This window comes from Spea bombifrons, chromosome 13 (assembly GCF_027358695.1).
Source record: "Spea bombifrons isolate aSpeBom1 chromosome 13, aSpeBom1.2.pri, whole genome shotgun sequence".
Lineage (NCBI taxonomy): Eukaryota > Metazoa > Chordata > Amphibia > Anura > Pelobatidae > Spea > Spea bombifrons.
The window spans coordinates 1,187,606-1,207,668 of record NC_071099.1 but is presented as its reverse complement, the minus strand read 5'-3'; the positions used below and the strand labels follow the sequence as shown (position 1 = coordinate 1,207,668).

The window sequence follows — 20,063 nt, the reverse complement described above, 5'->3', positions numbered from 1 at the left end:
CAGACATATCTGGGCTAAAGTGGCAGATCGGCTGGGTTTGTGGTGCTGTCGGCCACCGACCCACCCGTCGGCCTGATTACCACTCAATAAATATACATCCATACATACGTTAAATGCTTAATTGGCATTGTGTAATGCTTATTGGCTGGGTCTCCCACCCAATGTCCCAACAGACCGTAGTTTCTGGTGGGGAGCGATATCAAGCTGTCCATTGGCCCAAGCTGGTAAGTGGGCAAAAAGTTGCCTACATTAGTGCATACAGAAGCCGACGCTATATATATATATATATATATATATATATATATACAACCCCATTCAACCACACAAGGGGCACCAGTTAGCCCTTATTTTTTAATGTTATATTATTTTTTGTAACATTCCTATGATACGTTTCTGGTATAAAAGCAATTTGTGATGTAGCTATGGAAGTTACAGAAGTATAAACTGAGCAGCTATTTTTAAAATCGTTACGTTTTCCAAAAAAATCAAATTAAATTTAAGCACCCCTCCCATATCAGGAAATTATTAGGATAAAGGATAATTAGGATGTTGCAACATTCTGGGCAATATTTATTCTCACATCTTACTGAAATATTAAAAATATTGAATAAAATTGGCTGGTGGGGATTTTTATGTCATTGACTGCGGTGTATTCCGTTTATTACACTGAGAGCAAACGGCGAAGTAACTTTTGCAATATATTATATATATATCATAAATATATATGTTAATACAGCATAGGACTGGCACAAAGCTACCCCGAATCTGAGACAAGACCAAGGTTTTACTCTTTACAGCTGGAAAAACAGGCAGACTAGACGGGCCCGATAGTTCTTATCTGCCGTCAAATTCCATGGCAGAAAAGGACGTTCTACTTCTCTCACTAATGTTTGGGTTTTTTTATGATCGTGTTCCTTTAAGTATGAGGACTGTATGTAATATGCTCTCTGCCCTCCATCACGCTGCATTTAGCAAAACATATCCTTCCCTGGCCCTAATCATACGCAGATATTTCCTGCCAGGCACCGGGGGAGGTTCTGTATGAAGGATAGGAGCATGAATGTTTCACAGTTAGATCATTCGCTTGTGCAACTCAGTCTCTTCGCTGTACGGCAATCTTCTGGACTGTTTTGAAGACGCCAGAATACTTAAGGTAAGAAAAGAATAAGCGTGATGAGAAGAGCGATTATGTGATTTCTAGTAACCATGTAGCAAAGGGATTTATGAATATTGCAGAAGAGACGTAATTGAGCCAGAAAGCTTCTAGGAATAAGACGTGTTCTTTGTAGTTTGACAGAATTTTTTCTACTAATAAAGGATCACATATGGGTCCTTTATACCATGTGCTTTAAATACCGCTTTTACTCAATCACAGCATGTAAATGAATAAACTAGATTACCTACTATAAGATCATGTGATTCTCGGACATGCCAAAAGCCACTCACGCTGGGGCATTGTAAAGGACGGCACTCAATCTGGAACAGTGACGACATACATAATCTGAGGGTACAAATCTTCAACGATCCATAAACTTATAGGACACCATAGGGATAAGGAAGACTATATTGTAGCTCGTTACACGTTTCATGCCTAGTGGCGCCTAATCATAGGTGGGCATGAAACCAGGTAGGTGCTACAGGCTTCCTTGTCCTCGGGATGTCCTATCCGTTAATAGATCAATAACCTCAGCCTATGGATGACATCACGCTTCCGGGCTGATTGCTGTAAGTTTTGTCCACCTTGAGGGTAACTTGCACTAAGGAACTGAGGACTGATGACTGGGAACCCTCCAAGTTTGAGGCGCTTTCTGCCTTTTGCTATGAATATTCCAGGCAGCCAAAAGGTACCAATAGTAAACACAGCGGGGCGCTTATACAAACAAAAGATAAAACATAAAACGCAAAATAACACCTTATAGTGTAGTACATGTAGACTCGCTTGCACTCACGAGAGATATCGATAGGACAGTCTCATCGCAATAACAAGAGTTTCCTTACGCAAACCTAGAGGAGTCGAGTACAGTATCACCGAGAACAGCTGCAAAGACGAGGATTCCAGATGGATATAAAGTGATTAAGATATAAAAGATATAAGGTGCACTTTGTACATATTAGAGTGTTTGATTCATATAGAACCCCTTGTAAAGTACTACATCTTTCCTCAGACTACGGTGCTGAAGATATAAAGTGCAAAAAGAAAACAAAAAACAATGCTGTATCCACTTAATGATAATATCAGTAGATACATAAATAAATAGAACTACAGACTGTAAATAAATAGGTAAGAACACAGCTAATGTCCGCAACAATAAAAAGGCCTCTTACACTCAACGCGTTTCGCTGATATATATCTTTCAGGAGGTAAAAATGCAGCAATGTGGAAAGTACCGAAAACTTTTAAAGTCTGGACCCATACAGCAAAATTTTTTTTCATGTACGCACATCCCATAAAAAATTGTATGTATTTTTGGGTGTGGGGTATAAGTAATTAGAGCTAAATCTGCACAGCCATTTCTCCCATTCTGCTAAAGAAAATGTGGCTCTAGCGTATGTAGCTAATCTATCAGATGCGGTCCTTAGTCTTCCGTGTCTTCCCAGTTCATTTGTCTATGTAACTGGAACTGCCTCCTTGTTTTTATTTTTATTTTATTATTAGTAGTAGTATTTAAAAAAAAAAAAAACAACCTTCCTCAATATAAAAATGGGTGGGGGATGAATAGATGGGACACATTTTTAATGTAAATAATGTTTTTATTTATTTTAACAGACCAATGAGGTTTTGTGGACTACAACTCCCATGACTACAAGGAGTTGTAGCCCCCAAAAGCAGGTGCACTAGAGGTACAAAAAAACGATGTGTTCATGTGCATTTTTAACCTAGATTTTGATTTTTTTTAACCCCTTATATGTTTCGGAACTGCGTTATATGCGTTGTATGATGGTGGTTCTACCCCGAGCACCGCCACTGTCTATGCCTCCATCTTGCCTGTAATCATGATGCCCCAGTAGTGGTATAGAAACGAGAACGGGTTAGTATGTATTGCGAAATCTTTGCTAGAAATTGCTGTCGATATTGTTGTTCAATACTAACAGGAAACACAATGATCACAAGGACAGCGGTTTGCTGGGTGGATCATCCTGTTATGGCCATGAACTTCGTTTCCTGCGTCTGTCTCTAGCAAGCGCTGCAGTTTTTAAATAAGCTGACAACCCACGAACAGACGTGTTAATGATCATTTTAACCAATTAGGGTAAAATTCAAGATAGACACAATGGCATACCTATCCTATCTGCTGGTATGCTGTACCACTTATCTACCACCCTCCCAGTAAAGAAAACTTCCATTAAATCTAAAATAAAGTTAATATAATGTATAATTGTCATATTTCAACTTATCTCTGATCTTATATACATTTTACATTTTCTCCTATATGGCAGACACCATCTTGGTTGGGGCTAAACAATTTCTAATGCTGTGAACAGTTTGCAAAAATAATCTGGAGTCCGTTGGGTTACAACGTCCTACTTGGTCTGACCATATAATTGCAATGCAATCGTCACTGATAGATGGTGGTAAATTGAGAAATATATACATATTTGTGCATTACATTAAATCCATGCGCTTCATGTCTAAAGGTGTGCAGCCCCTTCTAATGGAGACAATCGGGGTTGTACTGAGTGGGCACAGCCTTCATAGTGTAAACGTGTCTGTTGAGGAGATCAAGGATCTCCCCTGTAACTGGCCCATGTAGAAGTGGGATACTGGGGGGCCTGATCGCCCAAGAGGGCGATCTGACCCCGGTTTAGCACCAGAGGAACTGCCTCAACTAGGACCTCCAGCCCTAGTTGGCCTATGCTACGTCACTGGTCAGGAGTGAGGGAGATAGCGTGTGTGAGTGTATAGCATTAGAGCGAGTGGGAGTTAGAGTAAGCTTTGAACCCAGCACTACTAACAACACTGCGACAGCACAGACCTCCATTGATTTTGCAGCTTAATAAAGCAGTCAGAGGAGGTCTAAGGATCTCCCCAGCCACCCAACGCTCCCCGCTGCCTGCAAAAGTGGGACAGTGTGGAAGCTACCCGGGGCAGTGGAACAGCGTCCAAATACCAGGACTGCCCCACAAAGACCACAACTGTTGGGAGGTATGTTAGTGTGCCCCCAATGTGTTAAGTATGTATCATATCACTTCATTTAAGTTTTAAACAGTCTTCTCACACTGCATTCTTCATGTATTTATTTGGTCTTTATCATCTGTTTCCAGTTCCATAGTCCAGTGTTTTATTTACAAACCACACAGCATAAATGTGGCGGCCGACCAAATTTTTGAGAGGGAGATTTTTTTTTTCTTCGTGTGGGACTATTTTTCTTGTAACGATCATCATTTTCAGGTCATTGACACTGAAGTAGTCCAATTAATTCTGAATCTGTCGTTATTACAGATTCCCTCAACAAATGTTATTTATCGCAATAACATCCAGTAGATTATGACCACAGAAAAATAAATAAATCACACATTTTCTCCATAAATCTAAAAAGTAGAATTTCTCACTCAATGTAATGAATTCTTTGTTGTAAGGAAATATAACAAGCAATAATATGCTCTAGATTATGGCCATGGATATATATATATAATAGACACAGATATAGCATGTCTTAAGGTCCAATGATTGTATGGATAATTTATATTATGTATTTCTGGAACTGTATACAATGTTTCCGACACAAATTTTCAGAATGTGGCAGTCATGCCAAAAAGTAAATTTCTAATTAAAAGGTTCATGCCCATGCCGTATTAAGTGGTTAATGCCATGTATAAATATTGTTTCTGTATTTGTGCCAAAAAGTGACTAAATTAACTGCCACATCAGTGGTGTTGGCGTCTATCCCAACAGAAGTACGTATAAAGGCTGCACTTTCCATTTAGTAAATCCGCCCCTATGCGTTAAGCCATATGGAACATCAGTGAATTCATTGCAGAATGCATGACCGTGGAGGATCAAGGTGATACCTGGACATTCTCTGTGTTGATGTATCTGCCTGTGCACAATGCTGCGTTTCCGGGGGACACTAATGGTGCCGCACTTGGTTTATTTCCTTTGTAAGCACTGCCAACTTCCTCGCTGCTTTTTACATAACTAACCCATTTAATAAATCTACCTACAGTTTGTGGGTTTTTTTGTTTTTGTGTTTTTTATTTGTTTGTTTTTTATGACTATAATTGTTTTTGATATTTTTTAAGACAAGTGACTGTTAAATTTAGGAAGCTAAGATCTGTGGCAAGACCAGGGTTAAAATATTCTGTTTTTAAAGTGAATTTCCATTTCCTTATCCCATCCCACATAAATGTAAAGGCATCATATGCACGTTCCAGTATATGGTAGCTGCGTGGTCCCTTTAAATCTTCATGGTGTTGCTTTTACAAATGCATGGGGGTTCTATAGAATCTCCCCACATGCATTCACCCATTCCCCCCATTTTCCCGGCTCCTAGCTCTTTTTTTCTTCTTTTTTCCTTTTGAAGAACATGTTTTAAATTTAAATCCTTTAAGGGGACCTCTCTGCTATCATATGCATTAAAGTTGGAGTAACCCTTATGGAGTTGGAATAATTATACAAATCCTGGAGATTCAGTCGCTCCTGTAGTGGAATTTTATTGGTTGTGTTTAATGTGCTGAGCTTTAAAATGAAATACGTGGAAAATCGAGGTTCAGCTTTAGGGCTGTACATTTTTTTTCTGGCCTGACCCTGGGGTTTGGTTCTTCAATGTTTTTTCTGGCTGACACTGAGCATAGATTTCTGGACTCGGATGAAGGTCAATGACATGCCGATGAAAAATAAATTATATAGAGGTTTTATCGTTTAAATACTCCCTTGGCATACTTTAAGTTGTTTTTCTCTCCCAAAGTGAGGAGACGTGCCATTTTCTACATGTTCAAAAAATATAATACATTATACGATGTATCTCATCTCTAGACTTGTTCCTGCAGCTTCTCTTAAATAATTCCAAGCAAGTTGCGGTTTAATTCATTATACACAATGTGCTTCGTGCCAGAACATGCGCTTAGCTTACATAACTGTACATAGGAAAGCTGCTCATCTCAAATATATGTCCAAAGCACAATGTGATCTCTTAGCACCGCAATGCTTCTTCTACGCGGGCTCAACATCTGCAGCCAAGAACAGCATTCTGCGCACGACTTACAAAAAAATCTAAATGTGCTAAGGGCAAAGAATCTCTACAGATCGTATCCCTGTATTTTAATGATGATATCTTGCAAAGCAAACGAGAAATACAATAGCTGAAGTTCTTAAATAAACAAGGAGATGGTGGTAAATAAATCGAACAGGCTCCCATCAGACGTGGTAGAGGCTAATACAGTGACGGGATTAAAACATGAATGGGATAGGCATAAATCCTGAATCTAAGACAAGACCAAGGAGTGGGGTGACCACATGTCCGGGATTGGCCGGGCAGCTTCAATCTGAGACAATGCATTGTCCTGGAATTGAAACGCTCTTCTTTTTGTTTTTTGTTTTTTGATGTGGAGGAGAGAGAGGGGTGCCAAGTGGACGCCCATGAATACGTTTTCAGCAACTGCTCGGTGTGTATCATTGATTTCTTGTTGGTGCCTTGGTTTGATATTATTGTCAGCGCTACGGAATTTGATGGCGCTATATAAAACCATAAATAATAATAATAATAATTGTTAACATGGATGAGACGAGAGGGAAGGGAGTGGGTAGGCTATAGGGGCAATTCCCATGCTGGAATTTTGGCCATTTCAACAATGCCTCTCTAGGGAAGACACGCAACCAGTTTAGAGGACAATATGAAATAAAGCATTAATAAGAGAGAAAGTAAAAAGAAGGGGTAACAGTGGGGGAAAAGGGTCCTCCACATTTATCATGGTTGTATACATGATGCCTTGATAGAGAACCATTGAGATAATAGCCCTGGACTATGGGGTGTATTCTGGATACACGGGGGGTGTATATAAAACATGTAACCCATAACCCCCTTTGTAATCTCGTGGCTCCGAAGGGTTAAACTTATGAGTCTATTTAGGGCAGCTGTGAAACATTTATTACCAGGCCTTCGGGGAGAAGCTAAATGGATGCTAAGTGAGCGGGAAGATAGTATTTAACAGTCTAGAATTACAGAGTAACAGATCTTCCTGCAAACTATGTCAGCCCTATAATTATTCAACAACAACAAAAAAAAAGTTCTTCCGCACAAAGTTCTAAGGAAGCACATGTTGGCACAACGGCAAGATTAACAATAAGAAGACACCAGCTCGTAAATAACAACCAAGTCATTAAAAAAACTAAATGTTTATTGTGAGCGTGCGGTTTTTAGGAAGAAAAAAGAAGAAGAAATTGGTCTGTACAGTGAAACATCTGCAGTTCTGCCTGATTAGAGCAGTCCCAGTAACTGAGATATAAGGTTGTCGGGACTGTCCCATTAAATTCGGGACTGCTGGCATCTAGTCAGTACACTTAATAGTTTAATTTATAGACGTTGTATGCTCTTCACATACATTATATGCACATCTCATTGTGGCTTTTAATGCTATAGAGCACCCATAACTACCAAACATTCTCCCAACAAAAGAAGGATGAGATGGAAAGACAGAAATTTTCATCCAAAGAGGGACTGCACCTCCCAAAGTGGGTCATTTGGGAGGTATGAATGCGTAGGTTGGCAAGGTCTGCTGTTGCCCCGCGATGGGGATGTTTGTATTTGTACTTTCTTTTCTTGTTTTGTGTGTTTTGGGTATTTTTTTGTTGTTGCTTGGATACCAAACCCTGCAGCAATGAATGGTGGTCATAAGACATCATATGATTTCACACGATGAACGGCCATGGATGTCAGCAGCTAAATGACTTGCCCTCCTCACCTGTTGTCTCCGTAAGTCATATTGTTATGTTACATACTACTTGTTATGTCCTGTCTACCCATTGTACAGCGCTACAGAATTTGATGGCCCTATATAAAACAATACATAATAATAATAATAACATTATGAGGCTCTTTTGCGACCTATGAATCCCTCGGGGTCTACAGATGTCAATAGTGACAGCGAATACTATAGGTATGATTACTATAGGGGCCCCACATCTGATTCTGAGCCCCATGAAACGGACTAGCTTAGGGGCCCATGTCCTGCTGCAGCTCTCTATATAGAAAACGGTCAGCATAGTGAATACGATTGGGCCTGCATATCACAAATATCCCAGCATGCATTTTGAATATGCAAATTAATACAAAATAATCTTAAAGTTGGTCTGCCATCAAATGTATAATTGACTATAATCCGCAAGGCATAAGTAAACTGCGTGTGTGCGGCTCATGATTGTAAACATACAGGCTAGGGTTATCATGTCGGCCATTTTTTCCCCCAGGTCATGTATAATTTTTACATGTTGCTCACCACAACTTATAAAGTGCTTCCCTGCACTATGAGGGATGAATAAACTTGAATAATTGCTTTCCTTCTGTGGGTTTATCCATTCCACATACTACAGGGTATTGTGGGGAGAGAAAAAAAAAGAGAGCTCTGAGGAGATCTGCATTTGCACTTCCTGTCTGATCAGCCAACAGCATGGTGCGTGGCTCCCCATCGCCCTTCCTGATTGGCTCCTTACTCAACAGCATTCCAACGCTTGGTAACATGTTTTATAAATGGTGCGCAAAACAGGAAATGATGGCGATTGCCCAGCTGCACCCTCGGGAAACTGAGCTCAACAACAGGTAGAGAGTAGTGTTTTTCTGGCAAATATTACACAAATTGGCAAGAACACCTATTTATTTTATTTACATACGAAAGGGCCGCCATATTTATTTGCCTAGACGCTTATTCAAATTAAAGCAAGTTTCCCATAAATGTGTTCCAGTTCCGTCTGGACCGTAGGGAGTCTTCACAGGCGACAGTAAAGTTTTGCTCTGAATTTTTATTCCTGAAGTCCGCCAGGTCGATGTTCCTTTTTTTTTAAGTTACTTAAAATTACATTTCCTTGACTCACTGGGTGCGCCCGCCAAGAACGCTGTGTTTTGTAATGGAATCTGTAGATGGACATTTTCCTTTCTAGGTTAGAATAATGTTAATAATTATAGTGTAAAGAGCTTCAGAACTATAGACTAGACGAAGAGTTTAAATTATACATTGAGTGGAAGCGATAGTAAAAAGGGTCTATGGTAGCGCATGGATCTTTGAAACGCTTGGTTTATAGAACGAGGGGTTTAGATCTCATTTTAAAGATCTCCAGTTCATCGGTTAAGAGAACTTGATGGACTCTGCAGCTTTATTTTGACACAAAATGCCAATTTTTATAAATGATCAGTCTGGATTGTTAGCCTATCGACAACATTGTAACGTTGCGTGTCTGAATTGTTTGTTAATATCTGAAAGAGTTTTTGTGGAAATCCAGCCGTGGGCTAATGTGGGTGGTTTTTTGGGTTAATCATGTGCTTAATTCTGGCTAAAGTTCATAATTTAAAGCTACTGACCGTCTTCCGTTCTCTTGCTATCCTAAGCAAATCTTGGGTGCAGTGGGGGCTTCAAAAATACCTACCAGGTCCTTCCCCTTAAAACCATTTAATGAGAAAGCCATACGTTAAATATAAAAGCTAATTATAGATTTCATCGGGGTGAATGGACAACTGGAGTATTAAATCGGTGCTAATTTTTCCATAAGGCGCACTAAGCATGTCTACTGCCAAGAGTCTCAAATTGCCCATTACAGTCCTGACAACCAGTCTTATGTCCCTGCTGCAAGTTTTTTTTGTGTTTTTTATTTTTATTTAGCAATATAGGCTTTCTGTGGTTTTTATGGACACCTTGGATGTAAATTCCTCGATGGCACAGCATTGCACAGTCTATAATAAAACATGGAAAAATGTAGATTTCATTTTTTTTTTGTTTTTTTTATATATTCTTTAAATACTCCCTTTTAAAGCAGAACCTTCCTCATCTGGCACAAAACATCTCGTTACGACACAAACTTGAGATCTGAAATGTCTCTCCTCTGATCAGGTTACTACTTTTTTTTTTTTTTTTTTACTTTCAGTCTTTGCTCCCTAAGGCAACAAATTCCTCGGGAGAGAAGGCAAGGCGGGGGTTATTCCCTTTGATTATCCAGCCTAGCTGATCACTGACTCTTTAATTCTCGCTGTTGGGGATAAGACTCCCGGCTCAGGAGACTTTTGGGGGCCACACAACGCTGACTTGTCGCTACAGATGTTGCGCTGCAGAGACGTTAAAGTCAGGTTAGTCATTGTTTCGCTACGGAATACATGATCGGAATACATGATCTCTCCGCTTTAAATTGGATAAATGTGCTTAACTATTTGACTCCCAGAATGGGATGCATCAATACGAAGCATTTATTTTCTAGCTATGAATGTGCAAAATGTAACCATTAAAAATGTACACGGCAAGGACACAGAATTGCGAAAGAACAGTGCTTTTATTGTAATTGTACTTACTCCGGTAATTTTTTTTTTTTTTTACATAAACATTTGATTATATTTCCTGTACCAACATGCATTCATGTAGTTAAGCTTCTTGTTCCCTTATATCTTATTAACTGTTTGATGTAAATTGTGAGCTGGTATTTGCTTTTATTTTGGTATCCCTTTGTATAGCGCTTTGAAATATGATGTTACTACATCAATCAATAGTAATAACCATAATGTGTTTGTGGCTGAAGCATGGGGGGGGTTAGTAAAATGTTGCGTCCTATAGATAGCTTCTAAGAAATAATTCCATAGCGATCAATTTAGACATTCAATTCTTATATTCAAACTGCTGGATCTTCTATCCAACCTGGCAGGATCTGTCTGTACCTAACACACGGCTTTGGGGCAGATGAGTCTCCGAATGTGGCAAAGCTAGTTCAATCGGATCCTAAAAGTCATAGCTTAGTGAATAGCGTGTCATATGTCTTGTTTTCCAGTCTTGGGTGGTACTTTTTTTTAAAAAGCCTGATAAAACTGAATTTTAAAAAGGCTGCCAACATTCTTGCTGATGATTTAAACAAAATTTAGCATCCATAATCCCACATAATCCTATGCCAGAACGTTTATATATTCAACAGACGTTGAGTTTACGTTTGGGTTGCCATGAGTTGAACGTTAAATCTCGTATTGATGAAGAACAACCAGAGTGAATGCTGAGTTAGGCTTGCATGATCTGGTGATGCAGTTCTGGGGGGTCGCTGTCCTAGGCCTGACCCAGTACAGCCCCCCCACACACACCTACAGCGCAGAGGGGGGCTTCTTGTCCTCTGTTTTATTTGACTTCATATCCCACATTTTGATTACACGGAAAAGAGCCCCCTCGTAATAGAACCTTGCTCGTTGATTGCTGCTGTGCTCTTCTATCACCCAATTAGGCTGACGACCTTTTATACTTGGGGTGCAACCTCAGTGGATATGGCTTCAGCAGGCACATGTCAATCAAGCCCAAATTGCTTTATACACCCCCTCTGCCTTGCATAGACACAATATTGACCCCAATGTACTTCGTATGTCCTTCCCACTTCTATTATGCATTGGGCTCATATCTATATTTTTTATTAGACTTCTGCATTTGTATTCGGGAGAACATGAAAACAAACACGATTGTTGCGTTTTTTGTTTTTCAAACTGAATAACGAATAAAGAAATTATTTTGTTCATATTGTTTTCTTTTCATTTCTTGAAAGAGGAGGAGGGACATTGAGTGAGCTGATCCTCGTTTGTCCACTCAGCTCACTCTTGTGACATCATGCATTTAAAAACGCCTATTAAATTTAAAATAAGATAATAAATTAATAGATCTTGGACCCAACCGGTGCACTACTACTATCCTTAACCTTACATTAACCCTAGAACTCTAAGTCTAATCTTTTGAGTTGTTAGCCCACTTTCTTCCATCCATATAGCTGCCAACAGTCCCAAATTGTCCAGGACAGCCCTGATTTTTTTTTTTTTTTTTGTTTTTTTTATACAAAGCAGAACATGACGACTCCGCCGCGCGCCCAAATCTAGTTTTTATTATAACCTTGTTCTAAAATAGTTTGATATGGAAATAGGTACGCTTTTGCTCATATTGATGCTCACACATGGAGTTGCGAAATAGATAAGTACTGGAACAGTTAAACAGGGAACTTGGAGTTTCAAGTAGCACTAAAAGTTGCTCAGACTGATTTAACATACCGTCTGAGGACATGTCTCTGCTACATACGTGTGAAACGTTGATGGGGCCACCTTTTCAAGGAAGACAGGTTAGCTCACCTCCACTCGCCTTTCCCAGCCTCGCTCCGGCTGTCGCTCTGATGATATTTATTTAATCAATGTTTACACTGTGATACATTTGTGTGGCTGGTCCAACCTTCCCACGTTCACCTCTTGTGTAAAATACTCCCATCGCCTTGGAGGTTGTAAGCCCGTTCAGGTAGGGATCCCCTCACTTTTTCTCTCCGTAAGTCCCAGTTATGTCCTGTTTGTACATCGCTGCAGAATATGAATGTGCTATATAAATTGTTTATACACCAGCATTAGAAGAATCTGGTTTTCAAAGCTGTTTAATTCGCTAGAAAGGTGTTTTTCGATGGCTTATTAAATATCTTGCATGTCTCATCTCTTTGAGAAATGCCCTAGATAGATCTTTAGGATCTATTCATATCCATTTGCCCCTTCAAGCAGCCAATCAATGATGAGAATCGTCAGGCCACTTTGAAGCTGTAGCTTCCACAGCCTTCCTAAAAACCCATAGAGTAAGTCACCAGGGGAACTGAAATGAGAACCAAGTTTCAGTTCCACTAAATGCCGGTCCATCCTACTCCAAACCAACCGCAGTATAGCGCAAGTTTAATCCCCTAGCAGAGTGAGCTGAGCTGATGAGTAGAATTAACTCTGGATCCATTACACATGGTGATTTCCACCATACCTCCCACGAGTCCAGGTTGCCTGTCCTGCTTTTTGCAGGCAGTGTGGATCATGGGCCAGTTGGAGAGGTCCACTGACTACCCCTGACTTGCCCAGAGGGCTGTAAAACCAGTGGGAGCTCTCGCAAGGTGGCTATTCACAGATAAGCGTGCCGTTATAAAGAGCCATCCTTGGCGTATTTGCTCATAAGAAGGACTGAGCTGGCCCTGTATAATGCATAGTTCAATCATCAAGGGGAGATTGTAATGCAGTGCAACGAGTTGAAGGCAAGGAAATGAAGTATGCCCTTAATATGGTTGGATGACAAAGAAACATTTCTGTAATACAAGTGTCATCAGAAATAAACTTATGTCTGAGATATAAAGATTAACAAATAAAACAAATTATCATATTAAATATTGTTGCTTATGTATCTGTTTTATAAAAATATACAGCGTATGTTCTTAAGCGTGACGTTTTCTGTCTATTTTAATCTTATCGTATCTTTGACTTACTGTAATGCAGTAGATTTTTTGGGTGCTATCTAAATAAAAATGAGAACTACTTAAAGGCTGGAGAAATAATCACAAAACCTTTTTTGGCCAATTTATGTGTTCTTAAAGTATCATTAAATAACTAATGTGAAAGAGGGACTATTTTTCTTTTATTTATTCTTTTAACTACAGGAGGGCTGGTAGTGGGGGAAGGGTGGTAACCGAGCGTGTGCTTTTACTTGCAGTTCCCAAGACGGCCACCAGGGCATTTAGTAAAGACATAAAAATCAATTGCGTCTCCTGGTACATGGCGTGTATATATAATTTCGTATTACAAAAATTTGAGTTGACTGAAAGTAGTTGGAGGCTTAATGGCAGAGCGCCGCGCCTGTAGCATTTTTACAAATGGATATGTGTATTGCTGACTTTGTAGCAAACTAAATGCGTTTGTTGGCAGGAGACAGCAAGTCTGGGGAAGGTCTCAAGGGTTTAATTGAAGCAGACAATGGCTGCAGATTCTTGCAGCGGTAAATAATGTGTTTCAAGGTCTCTGAGTTTCTGGTGATCGAAGTGAAATCACATTTAGTGAAAGTCGCCTGCATCATAGCTGCCAACAGATGCAGCATAGTATGGTGGTTAGGTTCTTAGGGTTCAGTCTCGTAATTACCAAGATCCTGGGTTCAGCATCTCAGGATATGTTTACGACAGGGTGACATCACGCCATATATATGTCAATCAGCGTGATGTAACAGGATATTTCATGAGACTTCACAAAGTTGTCTGCGAGCAACATTCAATACATGTTTCTTTATTATTCTTCTGTTTAACCGGGTGCAGCAGCCTGTAGGCCATTGAAATCCAAAGTTAGAATCTTGATTGTGGATAAGTCCACTTAAAACTTTATTATAGATTTTTCCTATAGACCACTAAAATTGGCAAAGAAGTGGGAAGAGTTTGACGTTCTTGTAAAACCATGTTTTGTGTTTTTTATTCAGGCGCTGTAAAGGAACAATAGATTTGCGGTCAAGATCTGAAGATAACAAGTACCTGGGAGGCTTGCATATCTAGAATTGTCTTGTTTTCAGGGACTGTTTCTGACCCAAATAAAGGAAAATTGGATTCAACACGCTAAAAGATTTTGAGACATTGCCATAAAAGTGCTCTCAATCTAGTTCCTTATTTAGCTGAAGAGGCGACTGTCATCTGTTTTGTAACCAGCAGCAGATGGATTTCTACTCTTTCAGAGGATATTTCAGTAGATACAGAAAACCGCTCTGTTGCTTTTTCGTCTGTCAGCATGGAATACAAGAGCCCGCAAGCATTATATAATGGAGGGACCGGTGAATTAAGAAATTGAATTCACAACTTGTTGGGTCCATCCGGAGGATCAAGCCATGGTTTGTGTACGCCTGTGCTGCCGGGTTTTTCTTTATAGAAGAACCGTTTGGATCCCGCCAGTGGTGTGTTTGACGGTCTTCCTGATGTATCTCTCTTTCTTCGCTGACTTTTCAAACCCCGTGGAAAGGGTTGACCAAATAGATCAACACAGATGCGTGTGTGGCCGTTGTAGGCCGAAGAAGAAAACCACAGAATGGTATGAGGAACGGTTCAACGAAACGATAGAGCCTCTTCTCACGAGGAAGGATCAGCAGATGCCAGCGCATGTTCAGAAGTGGTGGCTGGTAAGAAAATCCACAGCGTGTACTCTACATTTTATATAAAAAACAATGGTGGTATTGGTAAATTGCAAATAGTATGCAGAGTTTGTACTCAAAATTTTGGATTTGTTGCAACATGGGGAGGTTATCAAAAGCCTTTTCCAATGTTTTGGGGTTTATTATAATTTGTATTTTCCTTGTTGCACTAAATTTCTTACCCTTGGATCTCAAAGTTTGACCTTCTGTTCCCGCTGTTTTTTTCTCCTAGTTTTTTATACCCACTTGTTAATTATGATTATGAGGCCCCTTTGCATGTTTTGAGGTTTCTATTATTGCCCTCATACAGAATTGTTTTGATTTATTATTATCACACTGATCAAAAGTTTTTCTTTCATTACCACCTGGTAAGCCCTCATGTGTTTGTCAAACTTGACACATCTAAAAATAAATACAATTCAACATCAGTGTAAAGTTTGAAAAGTGGGAATTTTCGTTACCAGTAGTTGGGTCTATAACCTCAGTATTCCACCACTGACGGGAAGAAAAATATACTTTATGTCTCTGTTTGTTCGATGAGTCCCAATGGCCACAGGTTATGGAAGCGTACAGAGGCCTAGATACATTGTTTCTAAAAACATTCTCAATGTTATAGGATGCAGTAGACGCGTAACCTTTTTTTTTTTTATTATTATTATTATTTCAGAAACTCCAAGGATTAAACAATGCAAGCACCATTCCGGGAATTTTGGAGCGCATGTTCAAGGTTGTATCTACTGGGAATCCATATGAGGAACAAGAAAACCGACCATGCCGAAGCTGTGCTGTGGTGGGAAATTCTGGGAACCTCAAAGGATCTGGACATGGGGAGAAGATTGATTCCCATGGATTCATTTTCAGGTAAAAGGATTTTAAATTACAGTGGGAATTTATACGAGAGCTGCAGTTTCAAAACTACCAATGTACCAAGTCTGTTCAATGAAGCTTATCTTCAACCTCTACTAGCAGGACTCGGAGGAGAGGTTAGGTTTCTTTTTTTTCTTTTTTAAGGTTCTCTCCATCCCACAGGTCAGGGTATAATAAATATATATATATATATATATATATATATATATATATATATATATATATATATATATATATTATAAAAAACATTCTGGAGATTCCAACCACCTCATCCCAGGGGAGGGATACATATGACGCCTATGGAAATTTCAAATGATGATAAATTGATTAGTTCATACTGGCTCTGCCACAAGCTACCACCCCAGCTTCCATGGTTTAAAATAAAAAGCCTAAACAATTGGCAACAAAGCACAAGTCATTAGTAGTTTCAATAAGGCTTAAAGTTGTGAAGGCAGCAGTTCTGATTTAATGGACATTTGGACAAAAACATATGCCATTCTGTGTGTGTTTTTCCTGATACATATTACACTGAATAATTAAGAAAAAAAATTAGAACCCCTTTTAAGAACATTCTGATTGTTAGCTCAGTCAAAACATTTCTGCATTCGGAGTTAATGCACTAGAACAACTTTGGACTTCATTGGATGAAGGGCTGAGCTAGGCTTGTGTTCCTGCTGGTTTCTTGAACATCATCTCACGAGTATTTTGAAAACCATCAATTTAGCTATGGATTATGCAAGAACAATTTGATCATGTATTAACTCGATAGGATTAGCTCTCCTACATTGCTAGATTGGTATCGTGTAACCTAAATTTATCTACAGACTCCCGGTTTAGTTAATAAACTACAAAGTGTTTGGCTCCCATCTTGCATCTTGGCTCCATTTTATGTTCCCATATTGAACAATAAGGTATTGTGCACAAGTCATATAATGTTTTATAAGGTTTGGTCCTCTGTATAAAGTTGTAAGTATCCAGTTTCATTTAAAAGTGGCTTGGCAGTTACGCTATCCAACCAAGCATGTGCAATTGATTAGCTTCAGCCCACATCCCAGGCCTGGCCAAACTAAAGCAATGATTACAAACAAATGATTTAAACCGTATAAATACCGTACTTATTCAAGAGTTACTGCGTTGAGTAAAGGTTTTTTGTAAAAATAATTCATCAAATCAGTGTTCTATTAGCTATGTATATCTCTTCCACCAGCTAGCAGATGGCCATTGTAACCGCATGCCTTGTACTCCTCCTGTTGGTGATCAAGTAGACTGAAACTGTAAAGTGTTTCTTTTTCTTTTTTCTTTTCATAATTCTTGTTGAGCTCTTGGGGTGTTATACTATTCTCGACATGAATGAGCAAGGTCTTAAGGTATGGTGCTGAGTCATTTTATAGTTTTTCTCTGCTTTGATGATACCTAAGCCTTCCATTTGGTGCCATTCATCATGGATTTGAATATAGGTGACTTAAGGTTTAAAATAAGTCATGATTTTCATGTGGAACATTATTTAATACTACTCAAGGGTCCCAGTTTGAAGTTTTGAGTATGTTCTTCTAGAATGAATGGAGCTCGCACCTCAGGGTTTGAAGCAGATGTTGGCTCTCGAACAACTCATCACTTTATGTACCCAGAGAGTGCTGTACATCTACCGCACGGAGTCCATATGGTGCTGATCCCATTCAAACTACAGGACCTTAAATGGATCACCAGTGCTCTTACAACAGGAGAAGTCACGTTGTAAGTACTTCCCTGCTTTCACACTACGAAATCTCACAGTGAGAACTTACGTTCCATGAGTTCAAGCTCTACCACTTTATTGATGCAGAGGATGCCAAAAACACCCCAAAATTTTTAAGCACAGTTCTTCTCACAAGAATGTAGAATCTATTAATGATTCCACAGGCAGTCAGAGTAATCACTGGGTCAGCAACTTTTACATCTTCATTTTTTTATTTTTTTTTATTAAAAGGAATTGTGTTTATTCCCCACCTTGATAGGTAATTTATTCCAGTAAATAATGTTCTTCTTTAATGCTCAAAGTACTGATCTCCAAATCACTACCTGGCCAACATACTCCAGACAGCGCTTCTTTATTTCAAGTAAATGCCTTTTTTTTTTTTTTTTTTTTTTATTGGGCCTGTGTAGAAAAACATGTAAAGTCACATAAGGTTAGGGGACCTCAGAGGTCTTTTCCTTAGACTCCATATTCTCTTGGGTTCTTCTAACAAACTCATTCCTAGAATACTACATTATGTTCTACCTTATTCTTACCTTAATTGCTAGTAATTCGGTCATTCATTTTGTGTTCTTTTGTTTCTTTGCAGCACTTACACAAGGGTGAAGAAATTTATTGAGGCTGACAAAGACAAGGTGAGGGTTATTTTAACTTTAGATGTTTTGAGATGCTTCCATCTCCGACTCCGGTGATCTTTTCCCTGAGCTAGCATAGCTAAAAAATGGGTGATGGGAAATTCGGCAGTCGATAGTAGGGTAACCTAGGATTAAGTGGGAATTTCAACTAAAATAGGCAATTGCACGAAGTTCAGTTTTAAGGGTACCACTAGTTGAAATGATGTATACCTTCTATGTTCCAACCAAGAGCTATACGGTGAATAGGGATGGAACTGGTACCAAAAGGCCCTGGCACTTTAAGGCCTGTGGCCCATAAATGACAGAAATGTGGCCAACTGCTGGATACACACAGCTGCTTGACTCAGTTGCTACATGGACTGTTCTGATATGAAGCATTTGTCTTATCGGCAACAATTACAACATACATGTTATTTCCATAGGCTTACCATATGGCATCTATAGGGGAACGTATGTTTGATTGAACTGGGCAGAGCACGTTTACCCTGTTCCCAGGCAAATATTATGGGACTGCTTGCTTGCCATCACTACGTTTGATGGACAGCTGTGGAAGTAGCAGCTTTTTACTTTAATTCTTAAAACATAATGGAACTTTCAATAATGTGTATTTGCCTTATTTCTTTTAGGTATTGATATTTAATCCTGCTTTTTTTAAATATATTCATGATAACTGGACCAATCATCACGGGAAATATCCATCTACTGGAATGCTGGCGATATTCTTTGCTATACATATATGTGATGAGGTGAGTGTAGTAAACTGTTTTCTTTTGCCAGATAATGATATAATTGCTATATTAGGATATTTTCTTTCTTCACTGATACGTCTTTTTTTTGTAGGTATCTGTATTTGGGTTCGGAGCAGACGGAAATGGGAACTGGCATCACTATTGGGAAAGAAACAGATTTGCTGGAGCGTTTCGCTGGACAGGGGTCCACAATGCAGAGTTTGAATCGACACTCATAACAAAATTATCTACGGAAGGAAAACTGAAATTTTATAAATAAATCATGACTCTGCATGGTTACAAAAGCTAGAGCGTACCAGTAGTTTGAACCTTTTTTGATAATTTCATAATAATAATAAAAAAAAAAGTTATACAAACATATTGGTGGTCAAATGCAGATCTACTAATGTCCATTTAATGGTATAAATTTTAAATACAGTAACTAAAAACAAATATATAGAAACACCAGAGGAAAAAGAAGGCACAATCTTTATTTCAATATACTTTCTCTAATCCAGGAAAACATGCTAGGCTGAGATTATGGCTGATAAATATATCCACGGACACCACAAGGTGGCATTTAAGGAGCGAAGATCTGGGATATCTTTAATTCTAATCATTTTTGGCGGATAATGTTTGTTTGCATTCATGGTAAATGTGATAAGGTTACTATATGTAGAATGGTATTAATCCTAGTTAGTAAGAGGAAGCTATCGGGGTAAATTGGAGTTCTCAGTAATCTTATTGTTCAGCAATAAATGTTCCCTTGTGTGTCTCACCTCAGTCCATGGACATCAATGCTATCCCACCACCAGAATACAGCACAGATGTGAATGACCAGCAATACATTTCAAAACTGCATAATAATGTTACATGCTATCTGTACCATCTTGATCAGAGCAGTAGGAAAGGTGAGGCACTGGTCTGGGGTGGAGGTGCCCGATGAGCAGGGCTGGTTGGGGATATCACAATCCCCCTCCAACTGGCCCAAGGGAGCGCGAG

At 39.2% G+C, this 20,063-nt stretch overlaps 1 protein-coding gene across 2 annotated transcripts; it reads left to right on the top strand.

The window, feature by feature from the left end:
• The first annotated feature begins 1,012 nt into the window (after positions 1-1,012).
• On the top strand, positions 1,013-19,368 carry LOC128471649 (CMP-N-acetylneuraminate-beta-galactosamide-alpha-2,3-sialyltransferase 2-like). 2 transcript variants are annotated; one of them, XM_053453613.1, is made up of 7 exons: positions 1,013-1,153; positions 14,401-15,087; positions 15,767-15,960; positions 17,521-17,700; positions 18,288-18,333; positions 18,960-19,079; positions 19,174-19,368. In XM_053453613.1, exons 2-7 carry the CDS (start codon positions 14,800-14,802, stop codon positions 19,339-19,341), a joined length of 996 nt encoding a protein of 331 aa, XP_053309588.1. In that variant the 5' UTR covers positions 1,013-1,153; positions 14,401-14,799; the 3' UTR covers positions 19,342-19,368. The 2 variants fall into 2 exon arrangements, with proteins under 2 accessions (XP_053309588.1, XP_053309587.1); XM_053453612.1 differs by lacking the exon at positions 1,013-1,153 and adding an exon at positions 10,084-10,268.
• The last annotated feature ends 695 nt before the right edge of the window (positions 19,369-20,063 follow it).

Bases quoted from the DNA above. Each gene is read 5' to 3' on its own strand.
- LOC128471649 (XM_053453613.1), top strand. From the start codon at position 14,800: ATGGTTTGTGTACGCCTGTGCTGCCGGGTTTTTCTTTATAGAAGAACC. The intron at 15,088-15,766 runs GTAAGAAAATCC...TTATTATTTCAG, and splicing joins ATGTTCAGAAGTGGTGGCTG to AAACTCCAAGGATTAAACAA. The intron at 15,961-17,520 runs GTAAAAGGATTT...ATGTTCTTCTAG, and splicing joins TCCCATGGATTCATTTTCAG to AATGAATGGAGCTCGCACCT.